The sequence below is a fragment of the Uloborus diversus genome, chromosome 4, assembly GCF_026930045.1.
Source record: "Uloborus diversus isolate 005 chromosome 4, Udiv.v.3.1, whole genome shotgun sequence".
NCBI classification, from domain to species: Eukaryota; Metazoa; Arthropoda; class Arachnida; order Araneae; family Uloboridae; genus Uloborus; species Uloborus diversus.
The window spans coordinates 99,489,698-99,516,101 of NC_072734.1; the positions used below are offsets into that span (position 1 = coordinate 99,489,698).

At 31.2% G+C, this 26,404-nt stretch overlaps 1 protein-coding gene across 1 annotated transcript in view; it reads left to right on the plus strand.

Moving 5' to 3' along the window:
* Positions 1-222: 222 nt before the first annotated feature.
* Positions 223-26,404, plus strand: part of LOC129220725 (cystathionine gamma-lyase-like) — a 77,868-nt gene continuing 51,686 nt past the window's right edge. Inside the window, exons 1-2 of the mRNA XM_054855155.1 lie at positions 223-330; positions 3,184-3,253. Coding sequence (XP_054711130.1) covers positions 223-330; positions 3,184-3,253 — 178 coding nt within the window. The remainder of the gene's footprint in view (positions 331-3,183; positions 3,254-26,404) is intronic.

Here is a 26,404-nt window from a genome sequence, read left to right on the forward strand (position 1 = left end):
AAGGCAAAGTAGGCTTTCCATTTACATTTCATGAAGTAACCTAAAGACCGAAATTTGCAAAAGTAAAAGTTTGAATGCTAGTTTTTCAATAATAACAACAAACAAACATGATTATTTCTAATGTAGCAGAAAATATGGGATTTACTGATAAAATTTATCTGACCAGATTTTAATTTCTCTGTGAACAAAGGAGCAGATAAAAGCGAGAAAACAATCACAGCAATGGCGGCATTCGAGTTTGGAACACGGGTAGTGCACAGCGGTATTCCCGAGAAATGGGAGGAGAGAGTACGGATTCCTACTGTGGAATTAAGCAGAGATGAGGAAAAGGTAAGAACTTTCTAAGAGACGAATTATTGTCAACTTTTCGGAACTTCATTTTACTTCTACTTCTGAACCAGTTAAAAGTAAATCTTTTATTTTTCTTAAGTGAAGACGGGGTGCCCCCCCCCCCTAATTTCAAAGGCGCAAATTCCCCCCCCCCCTGGAAAAAAGTCTAAACCCTCTTTTCCTATTTTAATTTTAGGTCTCTTTTTTTTCATATGTATATATATATATATATATATATATATATATATATATATATATATATATATATATATATATTAAATATTTTTTATTTATTTACTTTAATTATTATTATTATTATTTGATTAGAATACACACATATGAAATAAACTAATGAAATAAAATATAAAAAGAATAAAACAATAAATTTCGTCAAAATTAAAAATCAGTCAACAAATAAGTTAAAAATTAAAAAATCTCCCCGAAAATTTTGATGGCGCAACCCCCCCCCCCTGTGGGCACCCCTGAGTGAGGGAGCAGGCCCGACGAGAGGCTTGTCAGCCTAGTCGGAAACAAAGGACTTTTAGGGGGGCCTGCTAGGAACCTAAGTAGCATTAATTTTCTAAGTTTAATGGGGGGAGGGGATCCGGGCGACCGAGAGGCCCTCTTTGTCGTAAAAGCAGTAGAAGGTTTCCTGTGCATTGATAAAATGACAATAGGGTATACGCTAACATTTAGATGGAAGATTGTAGGTAACTTAGTTTGATATGTTGGAAATAAGTAGTAAGAATTTTCATTTTTCTGAAAATACATTTTATATAGCAAGGCGAAATGCATTTTCGTTGTATTAAACTTGCAATCTTTAATAATAATAAAGCTGAAATTCTATCTGTCTGGATGTCCGGAGGATGTCTGTAGGATGTCTGGATCTCTCTGACGCGCATAGCGAATAGACCGTTCGGTTGATTTTCATGAAATTTGGCACAAAGTTTGTTTGTAGCATGGGGGTGTGCACCTGGAAGCGATTTTTCGAAAATTCGATGTGGTTCTTTTTCTATTCCAATTTTAAGAACAAATTATCATAAGATGGACGAGTAAATTACGAAATTATCATAACGTGGAACCGTAACATGGGCACAAGTCAATTGGCGAGATACGAAATTATCATAACGTGTAAGTGTAACATGGGTACAAGCCAATTGGCGAGAAAATTCACCAAACATTATTTGTAAATATACAGACGAATCAAAAGACCTTTTATTTTTTCTGCCGTGCAGGTACCACTAGTACGTAATAAAAAACAAACTAAAAGAAATAAATGAGAAAAATAGACATTTATGTGTATTGTTGCGGGATGTTTTTAATGTTAGTATTTTTGAAAAATTCTTAAAATGCAATACAAAGTATTAATTTAGGCAGCAATCATAGGGTATATCAATGCAGCACTGCCAAAAATATGTTCTGCTATTATTTTCCGGCAAAATTTGAATTCCTTCTAAAAAGTAAAACATTACCCATTATTGAAACGAAGAACCTTAGATGAGTTCTCATGAGCTCCCATGCAAGCTGATTGAAATATTATTACAAGAAACCCAAAAGTTTTAATGCTGAAAGGAAATCAAAAAGTAAGGTTTGAATCTTATTTTTCCGTAGAAGAATTTGTATTTTGCACATTCCGTTTGGAAATAAATAAACACCTTTGTGCGGAGAAGTAAATTGTGCAACGTTTTCAAGCACAAAATTAGCAGATTACTGCATATACGTGTTTCGAGGTTTCAGGGAACCTCTACCATTTGCATTCTGCTTATTTTCTTTTATCTTGAACTAGTTCTATTATACAAAAAATACACCGCCAGCTCAGTCATTTCCAGCCGAGGATTGCAGTTTCGTGCTTATTAGCACTCATCAGCCCGGCATAGGAAAGTGACTGAGCTGGAGATGGAAAACCTCTTAAGGAAGTCAAGGCTATAGGGCGGTAACTTACTTAATAGTTCTATTATGTCAAATATGCTTGTTGTGAAGATGCTACGAGTTCTTTAAAATATATTTCTTCTTGACATTGGTACATTCTATGAATAGAAACGCAGCTTTAATAGACATCGGCTATTTAAGCAGCGTTTCATCCTTTTTTTAACCCGCAGACAAGTAAAAATTTGCAAGAAAATTGAAAATTTCACCCAGTTCACTCTATTGTTTTTGGTGGGGGGGGGGATGATTGACAGATCTGTAGTTAAACCGACAGATACACATTTTCCTCATCACAAAACGCTACTTTCTAATTTAATATTTTTCGATATTAAAAAACTATTTTATTGATTTAACACTTTTTCCCTTTTTAGCGATATTTTTAAGATCCATTATGCCTTTTTTCCTAGTATTTTCTTTCTTTAACTTTTACGGGAAGGCAGGATAAAAACAAGTATGAAAGAAGGATTAAACGTATCGCTAAAACCAAAACAAAAATAAAGTCAAAAATTTAAAAAAATTTAAAATTAATATTGAAGAATTAGAAATTAGATGGAGGGTTTTTTTGTTGGGGAAACAGTGCCTCTTTTTGTCTGTTTCCCCTCTCCTCCCCCGACGAGCTTGTTTGACATGAATTTGATGATTGACATAGTACGTGTGTCAAATGTTATAAAATTTCAAACTGCCTTATTACTAATGAAAAATAAAAACTAAACAGCTCTTCACAGTTTATCAAATAAGAGAAAAAATAAAAATAAAAACTAAGATTTGTTTAGCGATAGGTAAATACGTTATCAAAAACATTTCATTCAATATCTTTCATCACATCAACGATCAAGAAATTTTGAAATGAAGCGTGAAAGTCAAATCGGTCTTTGATTTCAAATTTATTTTGAATGCGCAGTGAGAAGAATAAAATTTTACTTACAGGTATTTAAAAAGAGTGACGCAGAAGAAAAATTGCAAGAATGCATTGCCTCAACAGAAGCTGCAAAATATGGTAAGCTTGTAGTTACAGCTTAAATATATATATATATATATATATATATATATATATATATATATATATATATATATATATATATATATATATATATATATATATATATATAAATATATATAACTGAGTCGTATTGAAAGCAAGAGTGGCTAAGGTTACCAAATCAAGATTTTGAGCAATTGAATTGTTTCGCAATCACTTTTGCACAAGATACAAAAGTCGCGTTTTACGATTGGTGTTTACCGCCTACCACTAGCGCAGCGAGAAATTTCCATCTTGGTGTTGCAAAGGAAACTACCGACAGCACTTGCCTCATACATATAATAGCCAATTCAATGATCGAGTAACGCTCTGACGTCATGAACAATGAAACTCGCGCCATGGCATGCGTAACAGCATTTTTTCATTGTTGAAGCACCAAAAATTCAGTAAGTTATTTAATATTTTATGGCAACGTTTGACATGCAGGGAAAGGCTTTATTTTGACAAGGCTAAACTGGATCCGGTAACTTAACTGTTTTACTCATAGACTAATAATAAGAGTAGACCGAGCTTTCTCATTCTTGCTGATGAAGAAAATTGGTTCATAGATGTATCATGTGACTAGTGGAAGGGCTTGGCGAAGACTTTGGCAGCATGGTTGCTAGATGGCAGCATTATCTATAGTTTGGCACTCGACATGTATTTTATGACAATGTGTTTTCATTAAAAAAAACTTCCAGGTGCAGAGATTGAACTTTTTTTCTTTTAGTTATGCATTATTTTGACATTAGTACTAGTTTTTGATCAGTTTTCGGTAACTTTTATTTCTGTCAGCGCTGGCGTGAACTTAATGGCGTAAACGTTTTGCGTTAACGCAAAAATGTACTAATCGGTATCTTAAATTGAAACTGTAGGTAAAAATCTTACCGTTTGCTGATTCTTCTTGGTCGCTTGCATCTTTTATTGCTTAGAGAGTTATTGAAATTGACTAAAGAAAATGCACAATACTATCTAAACGAAAAACTCACTATATTAACAAAATATTTACAACTTAGAATAACAAATTTACAAATCGGACTCCATAAAAGATCATTCTTCCGTGTTCCATCAATTCTATTTATTTTATTTCGCGCTGGCGTTGATCGTCTGCTACGATTAACGCCCGCTGTTGCTAGGATATCCACCAGTCACATGGTTTGGTTTATGAGCAGCAAAAGGGTTGCCATAGCTCGGTCTACTCTTATTATTAGTCTATGGTTTTACTGATTAGACTGTCATTTTAGGAGAATGAAGAAACGAAAAAGAGGTCGAGAATGAACGCTATGCACTGGAGTTTAGGGTAAATCCACTGGAATTAGGGTTGAAGTCAGGGTTGCCAGACGTCCCGGATTTCAAGGGACAGTCCCGTATTTTGAAAAAGTGTCGCGCGTCCCGGGGAACTTCCATACGGGACGGCTAAAGTCCCGTATTCTAGTTGATAACAATATTTTACAGAACAAGACATTATTTTAAGGGAAAAAATAAGCAAAAAATGTGAAATAATGAGCAATAAGAAAATCATGTGATATCAAACAAAAAGAAAAGTTTTAATTTTAATTTGGTTTGTATGTGTTTTTTTTTTTTTTTTTTTTTTTTTTTTTTTTTTTTTGCGGCAGACTATTAGGAGCCGAATGGTTGCTTCTTTGTTGATTGACTAATATTGGAAATATAACTCTGCGCATGCGTCGTCATTCGCAATGAAAACTATTTTTATATCTTGATAGGCGACATCTTTTGAGGTTTAATGCTTTGTTGAGATTGAATTTACAGCGACGTCTCAAAAATAAGTCCACCCCCCCCCCCCTCTTCTTTTCACTCCTAGAAGCCTGTCCCGTATTTACTGTTCCTAAATCTGGCAACCCTGGTTGAAGTTCCAACTATCAAAATATCGCCAAAGAGGCGATTGCTTCGTTGAAATGTAGAAGCAATTTTTATCCGTCTTACCTTGGCGGGTGATTTTCTAGTTTGTGGATACAATTAATTGGATTCGATGTGAGCAAATTCTGTTAGAGTTGAATATGCCTACTTAGACCACTTTTGCATGAAGTTTTCCGAGTGATCCAAAATTCAATCCACTGGTTATAAAATATTTTATTTTACAAATACCATTAATTTTAAATGAAAAAAAACTGCTTGTTGGCAATATTATACTTTTCGAAATGACACGCCATTTTTATTTTCATTTTCCATGCACATTGCACACTGTCACTTCCAGTAGCTTTTTGTTTGCAGCACGGCCAAGATGGATTTTCTCCACGATTAGGAATTTTCGCCGAATGTAAAATCTTTTCATGGTTAACTTTGTGGTATTTCGGTGGACCAGATTCGTATACAGTGAAACCTGTGTAAGTTGACCACTTGCGGTGCAATACTTTGGTGGTCAACTTAGACAGGTGGTTAACTTATAAAGGTGGTAATGATGATTATTATTATTATTATTATTATTATTATTATTATTTTGTAAGTCTTGCACCATGCATTCATTTTTTGCCTAATTGACACTTACTCTTTCTGTTCAACTCACTTTCATTGTTTAGCATTACTTTGAATCAATAATATAAAATGTTATTCGAATATTTTTAGAGATTATTTTCCCAGAATGATGTATAGCATGTTATGAAAATTTAAAATTTCAGTAAATTGATCAAAAAAAAAGTCTTATTTATGAAAAGTTAATCATTTTATATTAATAGCTCCTAAAAAATTATAGTTAATCAAAAAATAAAATTTTTTTCGTTTAACAACAAAAGAAAAACAAGTTTGGAGAATAAAAGGGTTCTTAGTAGTTTTCCCATGTGGTTAAACTCAAAAGGAGGTTTAGTTATGCTGCTGTTTCATTAGTTGGTAAAATGCTGGTCTGGCATCAAAAATATTCTTGGAAAGCTATAAAAAAAAATAATAAAAATAATAATTTGTTGAATAAAATTTTTAAAAATAAACCAAGTGGTCAACTTACAAAGGGTTTTTTACAATACTCCAAACCAAACTTGGCGTACATTAGTGGTCAAGATATACAGGTGGTCAAGATAGAGAGGTGGTCAAGTTACAGAGGTTTTCTTTCATTATATAAGATAGGACTAATTCCGTTCCTGACAAAAGCGGTCAACATAGACGGATGGTCAACTTACAAAGGTGGTCAACTTTACAGGTTTTACTGTATTCTGACTACTGTAAATTAAACTCCCGATTATAAACGAGCGGTTTATCCGAGGGGTGGTTATCCTCGACCTTTCACACTTTTTTTCAGCGATGATTAATTAAATGTAGATAAATGCACATATTTTAATTTCACAAGTGTAAAATCTATTTTTAAACATTCCTATTTCTCTCTTCCTCCTTCATTCCAATGGCATCAAACCCTTCAAAGTCACCGAAATCTGACTTGTTTAACCTGATTTAAAGATCTTCAATGCTCACTGCTTTCAATTCACACTACTTTCTGCTTTCAATCGACACTACTTACTAATTTTTAGATCCACCCGCCACCCCACTTACTGAAGTTTAGAAGCACGTAAGCGAGTGACTAGATCAGTCTTAAAAAAATTCTGTACGAACATGATAACCGTGTTACTTCAATTTCTTCAGAGCTCTGCGAGAAGTTCCCTTTCATAAATCCATCTGTGCGACCAGTTTTCTGCGACCCTTTGAATTCGAGTTAACATTTTGCTTTTCACCTTGGTTAGTTTCCTGCTCTGCTGTTCCAGTAGGAATGGGCATCTGCAATATTTCCAGTGTCTCGAAAACTAAATTTGTATTTATTGAAATATTTTCGTCTTATTGGGTGCAGAAATACTCGAAAATTAATAATTGAAAACTTCAACAATATATTCAAACGAATCCGTTGTAGGGGTCTCAATAATGACCCCCGATAAAGAAGGAGTCTCGTTCCCCCGGGAAAAAAAGGAAAATTTTCCCAAAACACCCCTCCCCCCCCCCCCAAAAAAAAATCAATATCGCAGATGTGCCATGACCTACTAGTAGGGCCCCCTGAAAAAGAAGTAATTTTTTAAACCCGCAGGTTCGGGTTTGGGAAAAGTGCAGGAGTGAACGAAACTTCGGATATGCAAAATTTCTTCTCGTTTGTCTTCATTAGTGCTGCCACCTATCGTTCTTTACAAAATATATTTAAAATTTTCAAACTACATAATTATAATGTTTTGATAATTGCTTTTTGGGTGGTCATTGATGCACTTAAAGAATAGACATCTGTGTATGACCGGCAGATCTAGAGGCACAGCAACATTACATTAGGGTCCAAATAAGAGAGTTTCAATAAATGTTCGGTAAAACACAAAACCAAGACCCGTGGTTTCATTTTTTTAAAGGGGATATCAAAAGCGTACATACTCGATGCGTATTATATCGAAAAGCAGCACGCACATAATATGGAAATACATTTATTTGTCAAAGCTAGGAGGGAGTTAATTCAGGGGTGCCCCTCCCCCCAAGAACAAGGGAGCATCCCCGCTAAATATCGCGCCGACCCCCCCCCCAGAAGCAAGAACCCACCCTAAAAATCAGAAACATACTCCTCAAAACACCCCCTCTTTAAAAAATTCAATGGCGCAGTGTGCGCCATGATCCCCCCTACGTGGATGGATAATTGCCCCCTCCTGATCCCCCAAAACGGGCATGCAAAAATCAAACGAAAAAAAAAGTTTAGTTCTGAAATTTTTTTTGGCGTATTTCTATATAAAACATATTTTTGGGAAAAAAAAAAAAAAAAAAAAAACAGAACTGTGCATTGTCGACTACTGACGTATAATATTTGTTTTTATGGTTCATTCTCCAGAAAACGTAACTTTTAAACGCAAATATCTTTCAATTTCGAAACTTTTTTTTTTCATTCTTACATGAAAGTGTTACCTACTAGAAGTAATCATAAACAATGGTCCAGCTAAGTTCCAATTATTTTACTCATAAATAAAAATATAAAATTAAAAAAAATGCCTTCGCGGAAATAAAAAAAAATAAAAAAACTTTTATTATTTAAAAATCAAGACCAATTTAGTATCAAAGCAGTAATTTTGTTAATTATGCAGACAATCAGCTATTTTAATGATTAGTGGAAACATAATATTAAGTTCACTTAATTAAAGTACAGCTAAATTAGTAGTTTCAAATGTATGTTGAAAAACAGTATTTAGTAAATTTGAGGATATACTGGCAATTTACAATTTTGGTAGAATCTCTATTATCGATGTTTTTCCCCTCCATCATTTATTTTCACCTCAGAAATAATAATATTGATAAGGTCTGTCACGGAGGTAAGATTCACGGAGGTGAGGAATTTTCCATTATGTAGGCCTAATGGATACATTTTTCAGGGATTTTTTTTTTTTTTCGTCGTTGCAACAATCTGCACATGTTAAGCATATGAAAACATGTTCACTTCTTTTTTTTACATTAATTTACATCCCTGAAATTCAAGTTCACGAAGGTGAGAAGTCAGAATAACCGCCCAAAGTTTTTAAACCAAAATCTATCTTTTTATTTTTCGACAAAAATCTCACAACTTCTTTATTGCTGGTAAATAAACAAGGAGGCTCCTGTAACATGGAAAATAAAATTTGTTGTCATTACTGCCACGTGTTAATGAGGAATGGCATTTTGTGTTTAGGTGATGGAGGTGAGAATTTATTGTGTGACATAACTCCTTTTCCTACTAAAACGAACTAAAACACAATACTAAAAAATTAAATATACGTAAACAATTAGTATTTGAGACACTTGTGAAAGGAATAATACATAAATAAGTATATACTTTTAATTAAACAAGTTATTAAGCAACATAAACAGTCACACAATGTTTGTGACACGGGCGTCGTTGGCACGGGGGACAGAGGGGACACGTCCCCGTCAATATTTTGTACTCGTCAAAAGTCCCCCTCAATACTTGAGAATAATAAATGCGCATACAAAAAACTCCGGTCTTACTCATTTGTGACAAAAAAAAAAAAAAAGAAGAAGAAGAAAAGATTTTGGACCAAAATAGGGCAGCTCATCTACCAAGAAAACGAACAGAAAATGACACCCCTTGTCCAGCAAAAACTGCCTTATCTATAACATTTGAGGAGCCATCTGAAATTCAGTTGTGATTCCCACACTCTTCGCTGTCCGTTTACTTTTTTGCCTTTTTTTGCCTTCTACTTCTTTTTCTTATTTCCCGTATTTTACTCCTCACCTCCTACTAACAGAACACATTAAAACGACGATCTACCATTCAAATCTCCCTACGTCCCTCCACCATCTTTCTGACCACTCGGATGCGGGTGATAAATCTTTATTGGGGTTCGCTTCGTGTTTCCTTTCCTTGATCACATGATCTTAGATGAAATTTTTTTCTTAGAATTAAGATCAAGGTCGAATCTGCCCCCTGTAAAAACTGTAAGTTATTTTCTGTCCAAACACAGCTGTTTGAAGTTTAAACAGCAATCTTTGGACAAAAAAAATCTATAATCCGAATTAACCCATCTTTTTCCATTTCTCCAAAATTTCAAGGCCCATTTGAATTTTTTTATGGTAAGTACTGCTCTTTTTTTCGTAGAAAAAGGCATTACGATGTACAGCTATTGGAGGTTCTCTCAAAAAATATTTGAAGACACCCTCATTAGAAAAATGCCTCCGAAATTTCTGTTCCCTTTAGGGGGGACCTCGAATCTTTTAGCGCCATCGACACTAGAGTTTAAATTGGTATCAGGTATTTTTTTATTTTCTTATGTTTTCTCTTAGCCTTAACATGAACTTTAAAACGGTTTTGAATTGTATTCGTTTACAAAGCTGTTTGAGTTTTTCACTCAAATGAATAACTTTAAAATGACTCTTTTGTTCCTATCTTTTTTCACTGCTAAAATAAGCCTTTGTCGAAAAAGCGAATAGTATAAGAAAGTTTTCGGTACTTCATTTTTATTTTCCATAGTTTTCATCAACTTGCTACGAGCTCACTTAATAGAAGAACATTTCAGTCGAAAATAATGATATTGCGCTATTGATAGTATAAAATTTTGACTATATGAAAATAAAAGTATTTTACCATTTATTGACAGTTCACAACATGAAATGTTTTATCCATATTTTTGTAATGCATTACATTACTTCTAAGATATATGACAATTGAAGATAGGATTCTGGTTTCTCTTTCCCTCTCCACCATAGAAAAAATGTCTTAATTTCGTTCTTTGATTATCTTTTGGCTTGCAAGAATAGTGACCAAAAATGCACTAGAAATTAATAATTTAAGTTCTTAAAATTCAAAACTTTTCATGTTTCTTGTAGCAAAATTTTCGAAAATTCCATCGTTATAAACATCAGTAAAATTTGAATTTAAATGAATGCGTACATTACTGAAGGAAAACGTTACTGGTATAAATACTGAAAACTCGAACTTTGGTTGGAATTCCGAATTAATGGTAAATTTAAAATGGTTCACAAATCTTATGGGGGTTTTTCTTTGTAGTAAAAACCGCACTACAAAGAAGGGATTGAATGAAGCATTCGGCCTGGTTTAATCATTAGGTGTCACTCGGCCGCTTCAGCCTATAATAATTTATGTTGAGAACATTCATTTTTACAATTATAATATTATGAATTATTGTTCTTAGGTTATGCACAACTGTACCATACAACTAAATCTAGTGGGAAATTGTATTTAATTAAAAAGTTTGTGTGCTGAACATTTGGGAACCATAAACTGTGCAATATAATTTCTAATATATTCTATTTAACTTGAAAGTTCCCAAGAAATAAATAAGTTACATTAAGTTATATAAAGTTATTAATAAAGTTATTAATTATATGAACAACTTTAGTTGCTTAAAAATGAAACAGTCGAAATATTGCATTCTTGAAACATTTCTAGCTTTGAAACTTCCAAAAAAAAAGTACCAGTTTTTAAAATTTGCCGGGACAGATGTCGCATCAATTAAAACCCTTAAGGAATTTCTTTTAAAATTGTTTTTTATTGTATGGTTATTAGTAGGGAGATAAGGCCGGTTCTGCCCCAAGAGGCGGCTCTGCGGCTCATAGCCGCCTCCCACTCCCCCTCTGACCTTGGGGATGACCTTGGGCTGCCCCTCCACTTCCTCCGACCTTGGGGTTGACCTTGGGTTGCGCCTCGAACTTGAAGAAGGTTACGGGGGTTTTTCGCGCGTTTTTAGATATTTTCCCGCGTTTTTGGACTTTGTCGTTTTTCTAGTCATAGAAGACTAGGAGGTTTTTCACTTTTTGAATGGCAACGTCAAAGTTTTGGTTGTTATGACAACCAGAGTTTTTTAGTTTTCAGTTGGCAACACTTGTTGCTATGTTTTAACTTATGCGGTGTTTAACGTTCATGGCGCCATCTATTGAGAGGTTGATTTTTTTATTTCCGGACTTTTGAATATTTCTGCGAATTTAATTATTTTTATTTTTACAGAATGTGGCGGTCGGGAATCGAACACCCAAACTTTGAGTTAGCAAAAACGTATGCTAACCACTATGCTATATTTTTCATTACTCTTTCAGTCTTAATGTGAATCTGTACCATGACAACGAATATTACAATTAAATTAATTTTAAAACCATCAGTTAATTTACTCTTTAGTACTAATCATGGCATATCATTAACTGAATTTCAGCTCATAATTGAAACTATCATCATCATTATTATTATTATTATTTTTCATAATTACAATGTTTTCACTTAAGTAAAGATTTATTTAAATACAACCCATTCGAGATTTTAGATTTGGTTCAATGCTTTGTGGACTTGAAATATATTTTAAACTTTGATTTTCTTTTTCATGCATTTCAAACTTTATCATTTTTATTTTTTCTAACTTGTTAAATTTTCTTAACTAATTTCATTTTTCTTTGTCAAATTTACAAATATTTTTTCTAACTTGTAAAAATTTCGAAGAAATAATTTTCTTAACTAATTTTTTTTGACTTTCATACAACAAAATATTTTTTCTTACTTGTTAAATTTTCAAAGAAATAATTAACTTAAATATTCTTTCACACATTTTGAACTTTAACGTTTTTTCCTGTCATTTAGCACTTTGATTTTTTTTTTTTTCACTATTTTAGCGTTTTTCAATTATTTTCAGTCTTTAACTATTTTCTTAACTTTTTAGTCTTTAACTAATTTCAAGCATTTCAGACTTAGATTATTTTTTCGTGATTTCGATTTTTTTTTTTTTAGTATATTTTAGAGTTTGATCATTTTCTCGCTTGTTTTTACTTTATCGTTTTTTTTTTCCCGATATTTTTAAACTTAGAAATTTTTCACAAGTAGTGACAGGAATCGAACCTTCAAATTTTTCAAAACGTTATCATGTCTTCAATTTTTGCAATCATGTCAAACTTGCAATCAATTTACTCGTAGTAGTAATTAACACTTATCATTAACAAATTTTCTCAGATTTTAAAAAAATCAACTTAATTAATTTTTTCCAGTAAGCAAATTGCGCACTCAAGTTACATTCCAACACTGCATATATGTTTCAAGAGTTTCATTGAATTTATCACATTCCATTTAATTAACTATAATAATTACTTTTTCATTAATACTTAACTTAATCATTTTATCATACATTTATTCCAGTTACAAAATTATGCTTAAAAGTTATTTATTTTTCTTAGCACAAGAGATTTTAACATGTTCCTACTAAAATGCTTTTCACTCTAGTTTGAGTTTACTAAAATAGCAACTCATTTACGATTTAGATTCATTTAATCGTCTTTGATTCTTTTTTCATTGTTAATATTTTAAACTATCACATACGTTATTATTTTTATACATTTATCCATTTAATTTTCGAAAATCTACAATCAATTTACTTTTCGTATTAATTAACACTTATCACTATCAAATATTTTCATGAATTTTAAAAAATTATCTTCTTAAATAATTTTTTACTGTAACCAAATTTCCCACTCAAGTTATATTTTATCACTACATATGCTTTTCATGAGTTTCACTTAATTTATCGCATTTCATTTAATTAACTCTAATAATTATTTTTTATCATCGATATTTAAGTTAATCATATTTTCCTTTCTTTATTTTTTTTTCATGCAAACACTCTTGATGGAATAAAACAAAATTTTCAACTTTCATGAATTAAATCCCCTCTGAATATTTTATTTTACTTTACCATACTTTACTATTTTACTTACTGCGTTTTACTATTTATCATTCATTACAGCTTTTCCAAAATATTACTTTACAACCAACCAATTTCATTAACAGAATTTTCATTACAATTTATAAATTTCACTTTTATTTAATTATTTTTACCTACGGTAAAATAAAACACATAACACAAAAATGTTAAACATCAATGAAGTACCCAAGAAATGTTAAAATTATAAGTCGAGTATCAAAACTTCATGTCAGCAAATTTTAAAAATAGACTTACCGAAAAATAACTTCTACTGAAATTCATTTCAAAACTTGGAATCAATTTACTCTTAGCATTAATAAACACTTATCATTAAGAAATTTTCATGGATTTTAAAAATCAACTTATTTAATTTTTTTTCCAGTAAGCAAATTTCGCACTCAAGTTACATTTCATCACTTTATATGCTTTTCAAGAGTTTCATTTAATTTATCACATTTTATTTAATCAACTCTATTAATTATTTTTTTGATTAGTATTTAACTTAGTCATTTTATCGCATAGTGTTTTACTTTATTATTTTTTTTTTTTCATACAAGCACTCTTGTTAGAATAAAACAAAATTTTCAACCTTCATGAATTAGAATCACTTTGGCTATTTCATTTTCCCAATAATATTTTACTTTAACAACTAATTTCTTTAACAAAATCGATATCATTTATTTTAGTGTTTATCCTTTTCGAACGATACATTCAAATGGACAGCTATACGTTAAATTAAGAAACTTAATCTAAATTTTGACAAATTAAGTTATAGCTAAATACTGACTAAAATTAAGTACAAAAGACTAACCTTTTTGGGGTGAAATCCCTCAAGTACCAGCTATCGCGAAGTTATTTAAAAACAGTGAATGAAATTGTAATAAGTGGATTGTTAATTATAACTCAATCTCACAAAACAACAATTACATGCATGTTTTATTTGAAATCGCTGCATACGGCTGGCTGCCCATCGTCGATTTGCAGAACGCATGCCGTGATATCGCAAATCAACTCGGCTGTTGAAAGAAACTACCGTAATCCCACAGCACTTCGGATCGTCCACACACACGCATCGAGGCGAATTGAGAAAATGACTTTATCAATATTGCTATCTACCCCTTTACCGATAACAGATAACAAACCCCACGTGCTAGTATTATTCACCACCTGGCCTACGTCTTTCAAGTGATGTCACTGTTTCTGACCAGTTAAAATTAGTTCACGTTTCTCAAATATCAAGCACATAGATCGGCAATAGCCTGATGTCAGGTTTTTCCAAACAAAATTTTAGATTTTAATTCGTAGTTTCGAATTAATTTCTTTTTCATTTCAAACTTATAAAAAAAAATTTCCAGCTTGTAAGAATATTTCTTTCAAAAACAGATTTTTGATTCAAAACAGTATTTTTTCAAACTTGTAATATTTTTCTACTTAGAAAATGAAATCAAAAATTTTTGTTTTCTTTAATCATATAAAATGTTTTTAAGAAATAATTTCTCAAACTTGTAATATTTTTCCACTAATTAAAAAAAATCAATTTTTTTTTTCAATCATATAAAAATAAATTTTTAATCTTACAACAGTAAATTTTTCCGCAAAAATATTTTTTTCAAATCAAAATAATAATAATATTTTTGTAACATATTGTTTTTTTTCCTTTCAATCTTTTTTTTTTTTTCAAAAATTTTCAAACTTACGAAATAAAATTTTTTCAACTGAATCTTCAAACGAAATGCTTTAATTAAATTTAAAACTCAATATCACTTTACTCTTAGTATTAATAACCAATAGCACTTAACCATTTACTCTTTGCACTCTAAGTATTAATTAACACACACGCATTAGAAATAATAATAATAATGTTTAAGATACTTACAAATCACTTACTCAAGCTTTCAAATATCCATCTAGCATGTTATTGTTCATTCGTGTGAGGGAACTTGTAATAAAACTTTACTTATCAACCGAAATTATAAGCGAAAATATCGCATTTTTTAGCACTTAATATAATCCTACAATTAACAAATTGGTTTTAACTTTGAATTTAAGAAAAATAAAAACTATTACACACTTAGTAACATATCTATCGATGTATATTATTTCATGACAAATCACAAATAGGTGAGGATCTTTTATCGATCATGTGACCAACTAAGTTAAGAAAGAGCGTTCTTATCTCATATGAGAATTTATAAGTCTTTAATATTTCTCTTTAATGTAAGTGTATTGATACGTACGAGTTTGTGTATGTGAATATAACTGTGTATTGTTTTCAAACCATTGTCATGTTTAAGCTTTACGGTTCTAATTTTGACTTTCCACTTAGCATTATTTGAAGTCCTTCGCATGCATTAAACTATAGAAATATTACAAAAATTATATTTTCATTCAGTCTTAATTACAAAACCATACAATAAGATGAAGACAACACCGATAGTATAAAGATTACTTACAATAAAGTGCATATAAAAAATATATGTAAGAGTGATTTCAAAGTATAATCCATCAACCATATTCAACAACTCAATCAAAACACAAGTCTCTTTTAAAATGATAAACACAATTTATTCACACACACAGTAAAAGACAATTAAAAAAACTTTCATCTTTAAGTAAAACTCTTCAAAACTTTCAAGCGTATTTTTAACATCGATTGCATCAAATAAATCAGACACATGACATTTTAAACATGGACTATCAACATTCAAAGCAACGAAGTCACGAGTCAAGTTTTCCCAATTAACATTAAAAAGAGCCCGTTCGAAAAAAAGTGTCGAACTTTCGACCCCTTGTTAATGATTCACATTCATGCACTCTCATGTAAAAAATGAATCCATTTTTACAATCCACACATTCTTTTTTAGAAAGGTAGTTTATGTTGCATATGAGCTCATCAAATAGTCACTTACGTAGAGAATCAGCCAGTTTACGAACTTCTTGTGATGTATATGTGCCGATTTTATCACATCGACAATCACAGGGATATTTTTTCTCAATTTCCGAAAGGATGTACTCTTTTAGAGTATAAGTCATAAGTTTGTCTTTGATACTACGTGAGATACAAGGGGATGCGTAGCACAATTTGTCAATCTGGCTTTCCAAAAGTAGAACTCTATCAGGCATCAACTGGAACACTTCTCGTTTCAGTTTGAACAATCTTTGCACACTAACACAGATGTTACCATTCGCACTCGACTCTCCTTTTTTATAACAAAAGCGAAATCACGGTCTTCGATTAATTTTTGATTTACATTTTTACGTAGGCTTGAAATAAGTGATCTCCACACATCTGGTTCTAAGGAAATACCATCCATAGTTGGTCGAAAAATACCATCTTTCCCACACGTATATCTTCTAATATGCACGCGTGTACGTTTCCGAAAAGTATTCACCTAAAGTGAAAATACAATCACCCAAGTGTATCATATCATCAGGCTGTGGAGAAGCCTCAATGTTCATTTTCATGTTCGTTGCATCCCATCTGTTCATCTTCAGGCTTCAAAGTTTCAGAATGATTTTCACCAGCGTTAGTCATTCTTAACTCTCATAGGATTAGGAGTCACAATACTAAAACAACTTCCTGTGAACTTAAAAAATAAATCAAACTAGGTTTTAACACTAGCTGGTGAAGAAAAATCCTAAGTACATAGAATAAAATTTCACGATCTCTTTCAAAGCTCAGAATCACCCTGAAAATGATTCTCCAAACATCCACTATAAACCAATGAATATTCACTTTAACCAATGAGAAGTGTACATAAATCTCTTGCTACTGACGTCATAGAATATCACATGAACTTTTGAGCAGAATTGAGTTGTTTTACACAGTATTCAGATTTTTAGAAAATGCCAACACTTTGACTTCCAAATTCATCCTGACCTACTACGAGTAATTTTAAGATGGTAGCAGGTTTTCACATCACATCGAATGCCGATGACGTTTTCGCATCTCACGCATGACATGATCAATCACGTGTAATTGATCATGTCAATTTGCATGAGATGCGAAACCGTCATCGGCATTCGATGTGATGTGAAAACCTGCTACCATCTTAAAATTACTCGTAGTAGGTCAGGATGAATTTGGAAGTCAAAGTGTTGGCATTTTCTAAAAATCTGAATACTGTGTAAAACAACTCAATTCTGCTCAAAAGTTCATGTGATATTCTATGACGTCAGTAGCAAGAGATTTATGTACACTTCTCATTGGTTAAAGTGAATATTCATTGGTTTATAGTGGATGTTTGGAGAATCATTTTCAGGGTGATTCTGAGCTTTGAAAGAGATCGTGAAATTTTATTCTATGTACTTAGGATTTTTCTTCACCAGCTAGTGTTAAAACCTAGTTTGATTTATTTTTTAAGTTCACAGGAAGTTGTTTTAGTATTGTGACTCCTAATCCTATGAGAGTTAAGAATGAGAATGACTAACGCTGGTGAAAATCATTCTGAAACTTTGAAGCCTGAAGATGAACAGATGGGATGCAACGAACATGAAAATGAACATTGAGGCTTCTCCACAGCCTGATGATATGATACACTTGGGTGATTGTATTTTCACTTTAGGTGAATACTTTTCGGAAACGTACACGCGTGCATATTAGAAGATATACGTGTGGGAAAGATGGTATTTTTCGACCAACTATGGATGGTATTTCCTTAGAACCAGATGTGTGGAGATCACTTATTTCAAGCCTACGTAAAAATGTAAATCAAAAATTAATCGAAGACCGTGATTTCGCTTTTGTTATAAAAAAGGAGAGTCGAGTGCGAATGGTAACATCTGTGTTAGTGTGCAAAGATTGTTCAAACTGAAACGAGAAGTGTTCCAGTTGATGCCTGATAGAGTTCTACTTTTGGAAAGCCAGATTGACAAATTGTGCTACGCATCCCCTTGTATCTCACGTAGTGTCAAAGACAAACTTATGACTTATACTCTAAAAGAGTACATCCTTTCGGAAATTGAGAAAAAATATCCCTGTGATTGTCGATGTGATAAAATCGGCACATATACATCACAAGAAGTTCGTAAACTGGCTGATTCTCTACGTAAGTGACTATTTGATGAGCTCATATGCAACATAAACTACCTTTCTAAAAAAGAATGTGTGGGGATTGTAAAAATGGATTCATTTTTTACATGAGAGTGCATGAATGTGAATCATTAACAAGGGGTCGAAAGTTCGACACTTTTTTTCGAACGGGCTCTTTTTAATGTTAATTGGGGAAAACTTGACTCGTGACTTCGTTACTTTGAATGTTGATAGTCCATGTTTAAAATGTCATGTGTCTGATTTATTTGATGCAATCGATGTTAAAAATACGCTTGAAAGTTTTGAAGAGTTTTACTTAAAGATGAAAGTTTTTTTAATTGTCTTTTACTGTGTGTGTGAATAAATTGTGTTTATCATTTTAAAAGAGACTTGTGTTTTGATTGAGTTGTTGAATATGGTTGATGGATTATACTTTGAAATCACTCTTACATATATTTTTTATATGCACTTTATTGTAAGTAATCTTTATACTATCGGTGTTGTCTTCATCTTATTGTATGGTTTTGTAATTAAGACTGAATGAAAATATAATTTTTTGTAATATTTCTATAGTTTAATGCATGCGAAGGACTTCAAATAATGCTAAGTGGAAAGTCAAAATTAGAACCGTAAAGCTTAAACATGACAATGGATTTGAAAACAATACACAGTTATATTCACATACACAAACTCGTACGTATCAATACACTTACATTAAAGAGAAATATTAAAGACTTATAAATTCTCATATGAGATAAGAACGCTCTTTCTTAACTTAGTTGGGTCACATGATCGATAAAAGATCCTCACCTATTTGTGATTTGTCATGAAATAATATATATACATCGATAGATATGTTACTAAGTGTGTAATAGTTTTTATTTTTCTTAAATTCAAAGTTAAAACCAATTTGTTAATTGTAGGATTATATTAAGTGCTAAAAAATGCGATATTTTCGCTTATAATTTCGGTTGATAAGTAAAGTTTTATTACAAGTTCCCTCACACGAATGAACAATAACATGCTAGATGGATATTTGAAAGCTTGAGTAAGTGATTTGTAAGTATCTTAAACATTATTATTATTATTTCTAATGCGTGGTGTGTTAATTAATACTTAGAGTGCAAAGAGTAAATGGTTAAGTGCTATTGGTTATTAATACTAAGAGTAAAGTGATATTGAGTTTTAAATTTAATTAAAGCATTTCGTTTGAAGATTCAGTTGAAAAAATTTTATTTCGTAAGTTTGAAAATTTTTGAAAAAAAAAAAAAAAAAGATTGAAAGGAAAAAAAAACAATATGTTACAAAAATATTATTATTATTTTGATTTGAAAAAAATATTTTTGCGGAAAAATTTACTGTTGTAAGATTAAAAATTTATTTTTATATGATTGAAAAAAAAAATTGATTTTTTTTTTAATTAGTGGAAAAATATTACAAGTTTGAGAAATTATTTCTTAAAAACATTTTATATGATTAAAGAAAACAAAAATTTTTGATTTCATTTTCTAAGTAGAAAAATATTACAAGTTTGAAAAAATACTGTTTTGAATCAAAAATCTGTTTTTGAAAGAAATATTCTTACAAGCTGGAAATTTTTTTTTATAAGTTTGAAATGAAAAAGAAATTAATTCGAAACTACGAATTAAAATCTAAAATTTTGTTTGGAAAAACCTGACATCAGGCTATTGCCGATCTATGTGCTTGATATTTGAGAAACGTGAACTAATTTTAATTGGTCAGAAACAGTGACATCACTTGAAAGACGTAGGCCAGGTGGTGAATAATACTAGCACGTGGGGTTTGTTATCTGTTATCGGTAAAGGGGGTAGATAGCAATATTGATAAAGTCATTTTCTCAATTCGCCTCGATGCGTGTGTGTGGACGATCCGAAGTGCTGTGGGATTACGGTAGTTTCTTTCAACAGCCGAGTTGATTTGCGATATCACGGCATGCGTTCTGCAAATCGACGATGGGCAGCCAGCCGTATGCAGCGATTTCAAATAAAACATGCATGTAATTGTAATTTTGTGAGATTGAGTTATAATTAACAATCCACTTATTACAATTTCATTCACTGTTTTTAAATAACTTCGCGATAGCTGGTACTTGAGGGATTTTCACCCCAAAAAGGTTAGTCTTTTGTACTTAATTTTAGTCAGTATTTAGCTATAACTTAATTTGTCAAAATTTAGATTAAGTTTTCTTAATTTAACGTATAGCTGTCCATTTGAATGTATCGTTCGAAAAGGATAAACACTAAAATAAATGATATCGATTTTGTTAAAGAAATTAGTTGTTAAAGTAAAATATTATTGGGAAAATGAAATAGCCAAAGTGATTCTAATTCATGAAGGTTGAAAATTTTGTTTTATTCTAACAAGAGTGCTTGTATGAAAAAAAAAATAATAATAAAGTAAAACACTATGTGATAAAATGACTAAATTAAATACTAATCAAAAAAAATAATTAATAGAGTTGATTAAATAAAATGTGATAAATTAAATGAAACTCTTGAAAAGCATATAAAGTGATGAAATGTAACTTGAGTGCGAAATTTGCTTACTGGAAAAAAAATTAAATAAGTTGATTTTTAAAATCCATGAAAATTTCTTAATGATAAGTGTTTATTAATGCTAAGAGTAAATTGATTCCAAGTTTTGAAATGAATTTCAGTAGAAGTTATTTTTCGGTAAGTCTATTTTTGAAATTTGCTGACATGAAGTTTTGATACTCGACTTATAATTTTAACATTTCTTGGGTACTTCATTGATGTTTAACATTTTTTTGTGTTATGTGTTTTATTTTACCGTAGGTAAAAATAATTAAATAAAAGTGAAATTTATAAATTGTAATGAAAATTCTGTTAATGAAATTGGTTGGTTGTAAAGTAATATTTTGGAAAAGCTGTAATGAATGATAAATAGTAAAACGCAGTAAGTAAAATAGTAAAGTATGGTAAAGTAAAATAAAATATTCAGAGGGGATTTAATTCATGAAAGTTGAAAATTTTGTTTATATTCCATCAAGAGTGTTTGCATGAAAAAAAAAAATAAAGAAAGGAAAATATGATTAACTTAAATATCGATGATAAAAAATAATTATTAGAGTTAATTAAATGAAATGCGATAAATTAAGTGAAACTCATGAAAAAGGCATATGTAGTGATAAAATATAACTTGAGTGGGAAATTTGGTTACAGTAAAAAATTATTTAAGAAGATAATTTTTTTAAAATTCATGAAAATATTTGATAGTGATAAGTGTTAATTAATACGAAAAGTAAATTGATTGTAGATTTTCGAAAATTAAATGGATAAATGTATAAAAATAATAACGTATGTGATAATTTAAAATATTAACAATGAAAAAAGAATCAAAGACGATTAAATGAATCTAAATCGTAAATGAGTTGCTATTTTAGTAAACTCAAACTAGAGTGAAAAGCATTTTAGTAGGAACATGTTAAAATCTCTTGTGCTAAGAAAAATAAATAACTTTTAAGCATAATTTTGTAACTGGAATAAATGTATGATAAAATGATTAAGTTAAGTATTAATGAAAAAGTAATTATTATAGTTAATTAAATGGAATGTGATAAATTCAATGAAACTCTTGAAACATATATGCAGTGTTGGAATGTAACTTGAGTGCGCAATTTGCTTACTGGAAAAAATTAATTAAGTTGATTTTTTTAAAATCTGAGAAAATTTGTTAATGATAAGTGTTAATTACTACTACGAGTAAATTGATTGCAAGTTTGACATGATTGCAAAAATTGAAGACATGATAACGTTTTGAAAAATTTGAAGGTTCGATTCCTGTCACTACTTGTGAAAAATTTCTAAGTTTAAAAATATCGGGAAAAAAAAAAACGATAAAGTAAAAACAAGCGAGAAAATGATCAAACTCTAAAATATACTAAAAAAAAAAAAATCGAAATCACGAAAAAATAATCTAAGTCTGAAATGCTTGAAATTAGTTAAAGACTAAAAAGTTAAGAAAATAGTTAAAGACTGAAAATAATTGAAAAACGCTAAAATAGTGAAAAAAAAAAATCAAAGTGCTAAATGACAGGAAAAAACGTTAAAGTTCAAAATGTGTGAAAGAATATTTAAGTTAATTATTTCTTTGAAAATTTAACAAGTAAGAAAAAATATTTTGTTGTATGAAAGTCAAAAAAAAAATTAGTTTAAGAAAATTATTTCTTCGAAATTTTTACAAGTTAGAAAAAATATTTGTAAATTTGACAAAGAAAAATGAAATTAGTTAAGAAAATTTAACAAGTTAGAAAAAAATAAAAATGATAAAGTTTGAAATGCATGAAAAAAGAAAATCAAAGTTTAAAATATATTTCAAGTCCACAAAGCATTGAACCAAATCTAAAATCTCGAATGGGTTGTATTTAAATAAATCTTTACTTAAGTGAAAACATTGTAATTATGAAAAATAATAATAATAATAATGATGATGATAGTTTCAATTATGAGCTGAAATTCAGTTAATGATATGCCATGATTAGTACTAAAGAGTAAATTAAACTGATGGTTTTAAAATTAATTTAATTGTAATATTCGTTGTCATGGTACAGATTCACATTAAGACTGAAAGAGTAATGAAAAATATAGCATAGTGGTTAGCATACGTTTTTGCTAACTCAAAGTTTGGGTGTTCGATTCCCGACCGCCACATTCTGTAAAAATAAAAATAATTAAATTCGCAGAAATATTCAAAAGTCCGGAAATATCTCAATAGATGGCGCCACCGACGTTAAACATAGCATAAGTTAAAACATAGCAACAAGTGTTGCCAACCGAAAACTAAAAACTCTGGTTGTCATGACAACAAGTGTTGCCATTCCAAAACCGAAACTCAAACAAGTGTTGCCATCCAAAAAGTAAAAACTTTGTGGATACCATGACAACAAGTTCAAAATATTCTAAGTCCGAAAACGCGGGAAAAATATCTAAAACGCGGGAAAAACCCTCGTCACCTTCTACGGGTTCTCGCGGCGGCCCCGGTCGTGGGGAGGGTCAACCCCAAGGTCGGGAGGGGGTGGGGAGGAAGTGGAGGAGGCGGTGGGAGGAAGAGTGGGAGGGGGAGGCGGATTGTAGATGCATACTAGCGCCACCGCCTCCTGTTGCAGAACTCTCATTATTCCCCTACTGGGAGGGGGTCTAAAAACACCCCCAGAGGTCTTGGTTATAACATTGTTGACAATCCTAATACAGTAGCTAATACACGTGTATGAACTATTGCGACAAAGAAAACCCTTCCTGGAGGAATTTCTGGCTGCGCTAGTGCGGAACATGCACGTTTAAGTAGTTATGTACGTTCAAAACAGCTTTGACAGTTTATCTTTATTTTTATGTATCATTTATAGTGGTAAGTGCTATAGGTAATGAAATATAAATTTTTAAAACCGGGATATTCTTTTATGCAAACTCTGTATTTACGTGACTTCATTTATCTAACTATATTGTAAAAGTCTAAAGCGGCGTTTCGCAATGAATTTACCTTCTTTCTAAAAACCAAGGAGTATTTTCAAGCTTTCAAAAGTAAAAACTGCAGATATTTCTGTGATGGGTCATATTTCAGATCCTCTACCTACGATAGACTCCACTTAAAACTACTGTCACTTGTGAATCTGACGGAAAAAAATAGATGAACAATTAACACATTTCAATTGCATTTAATGAACTTTAGGGCCTTTTTTTTTTTTTCATGACCCACCCTGTACAATATTCGACTTCTAAAATGTCTTTCCCTGGAGTGTCTGACGTAAAGACTACGCGAATAAAAAAAATGTAATTTGAATTGTATTTCTTCAACTTTAAGGCGTCTCATCCTGTACAATATTCAACACGTAAAATGGCTAAACTACTTAGAAAAAAAAAGAACCAGTTTCTGAACCGCATTTTAATCAACTTTAACTATAGCCATTAGTAGACCTTTTATAACTTTACCACGTTTTTGCGAGAACAAAACGAAATTTAACCCTTACTAGAAATAGCATTTATATCCTTTAAGAAATTCTTTTGAGGCAATTATGGATTTAACTTGGTCATTAAAGAAGCTTTACGATTCACATTCACGGCGTTTCGCAATCTTTCGTTAGTTACTGCTAACAGTTGAAAAGCACCTAAACTTTGCGTGTCACATTAAACATAGAAATGTGTTGTGTGTAGGGGTTACTCGTTTTGAGAGCACTTGTTAAACCAAACAAAAATGTCTCGTTATTTGGTAAAATTTCAAGTATGTTTGCACATTATAATTTCTCACTTATGTTATACTTTACTCAAAATTGCTTTTTTAAGTTATTAACAGTCTGACATTACTAATATGGGCACAGTAGGCCTATGGGTTGTTTCGCCCCTTAGTTTAGTAACAGTCTGACAGCTGTACTCTAAACTAAGGGATTTTTACGAAAATTTTGAGAAGAGAAACTAACTGTGGCTTGTTTAAAATTGGGAAATATTAGCGCAACATTTTATATTTTACCTTTCAAGTAAAATATGTTTCTATGTTCAATGACGAACTGTTTCTGAATATCTACCAATTTTTTCTATAGCTTTGGAGAATTTAACGGTTTGAAAATTCTACGAAAATAAAAGTTAAATACTTGCAACTTATCTTTGTAAAGAAGGGTTTTTTGATATATTTTGATAAATATATAAAGATAAATAGATAAAAATATTAATACTGATAGAAAAAGATCAATAGATAGATAAATAAATGTTAAGAAATAGATACATATCTAAATAAATACATAGATGGATGTTCAAAAAAGGAAAATATTCTCGAACTTCATAGACACATGTACGTTGATAGATATAGACAGATTATGGATAAATAAAAAATATAAATAAGAAAATAGATAGATAGACCTCTGACCCAGACTTTGTAACCCACAAATTAGTCCGACTCCGACTCCACTACTCCAAATCCAATTCCGGAGTCCTAGTTCTTACTGTGAAATAAGGATTGTTGAGATAATTTACTTTTATTTTCATTCTAAAGTTTTAATGGGCATTTGTTTTATTTTTGGCAACGGGAAATAAAAGTAAATTCGGAGTGCTTTATTTTTAACAGAAAAAAAGAGCTGTGCAGACAATTTATTATTTTATTTTAGGAAAATTATTTATTTATTAAAAAACTTTATTAATTATTTGCTTATTTTCTAAAGTACGCTTTTTTTTGAGCAATGACGAACTGCTATTCATCGCCACTTGACCGTTTTTGATGTTTCCTCCATCTTTATATAGAGTTAAGTGTGAGCTTGGATTTGAGTTTTTTGAAAGTTATTTAAGTATAGATTTAGATTATCACAGATAACTTTTTTGTGTTTAATTACGTAAGTAAATATGTGATGAGTATGTGTGCATAAACACTGTCTTTGACGAAACCTCATAAAAAAATCACATGGGGTTAAGTTTGGCAATCTGGCTGACCAACCTAAAAAGGGTAAATCATCATCATCTGCAGGGTCAATCCAGCGTGGTGTAATGTCAATGGCACAGCGAAAGGGTGTGTGTGGGAGGGGGCCAAAAACTGGTTGCCCCCCTCCCACTGGCTAAAAACTGAATTTTAAAATTGTTGACAATCCTAATACAGTAGCTAATACACGTGTAAGGACTGTCTGAAAAAAAAAAAAAAAAACCCACCAGAAGGAATTTCTGGCTGCGCTAGGACGGAACGTGCACGTGTAGTTACTTGCTTTCAAAAAACTTTCACAGTTTATTTTTATGAATCATTTATAGTGCTAAGTGTAATAGTTTATGAAATATAAGTTTTTAAAGTCGGGATATTCTTTAATGCTAACCCAGTATTTCAATTCCCAATTTAATAGAAAACGAATACTCCTGATGAAAACGTTGCCTTTGTTACGCTCAAGAATGGTGTGCGTTTGAAACGATTTAACTGGATTTGCATTTTACCAGTAAGCCTTCTGTC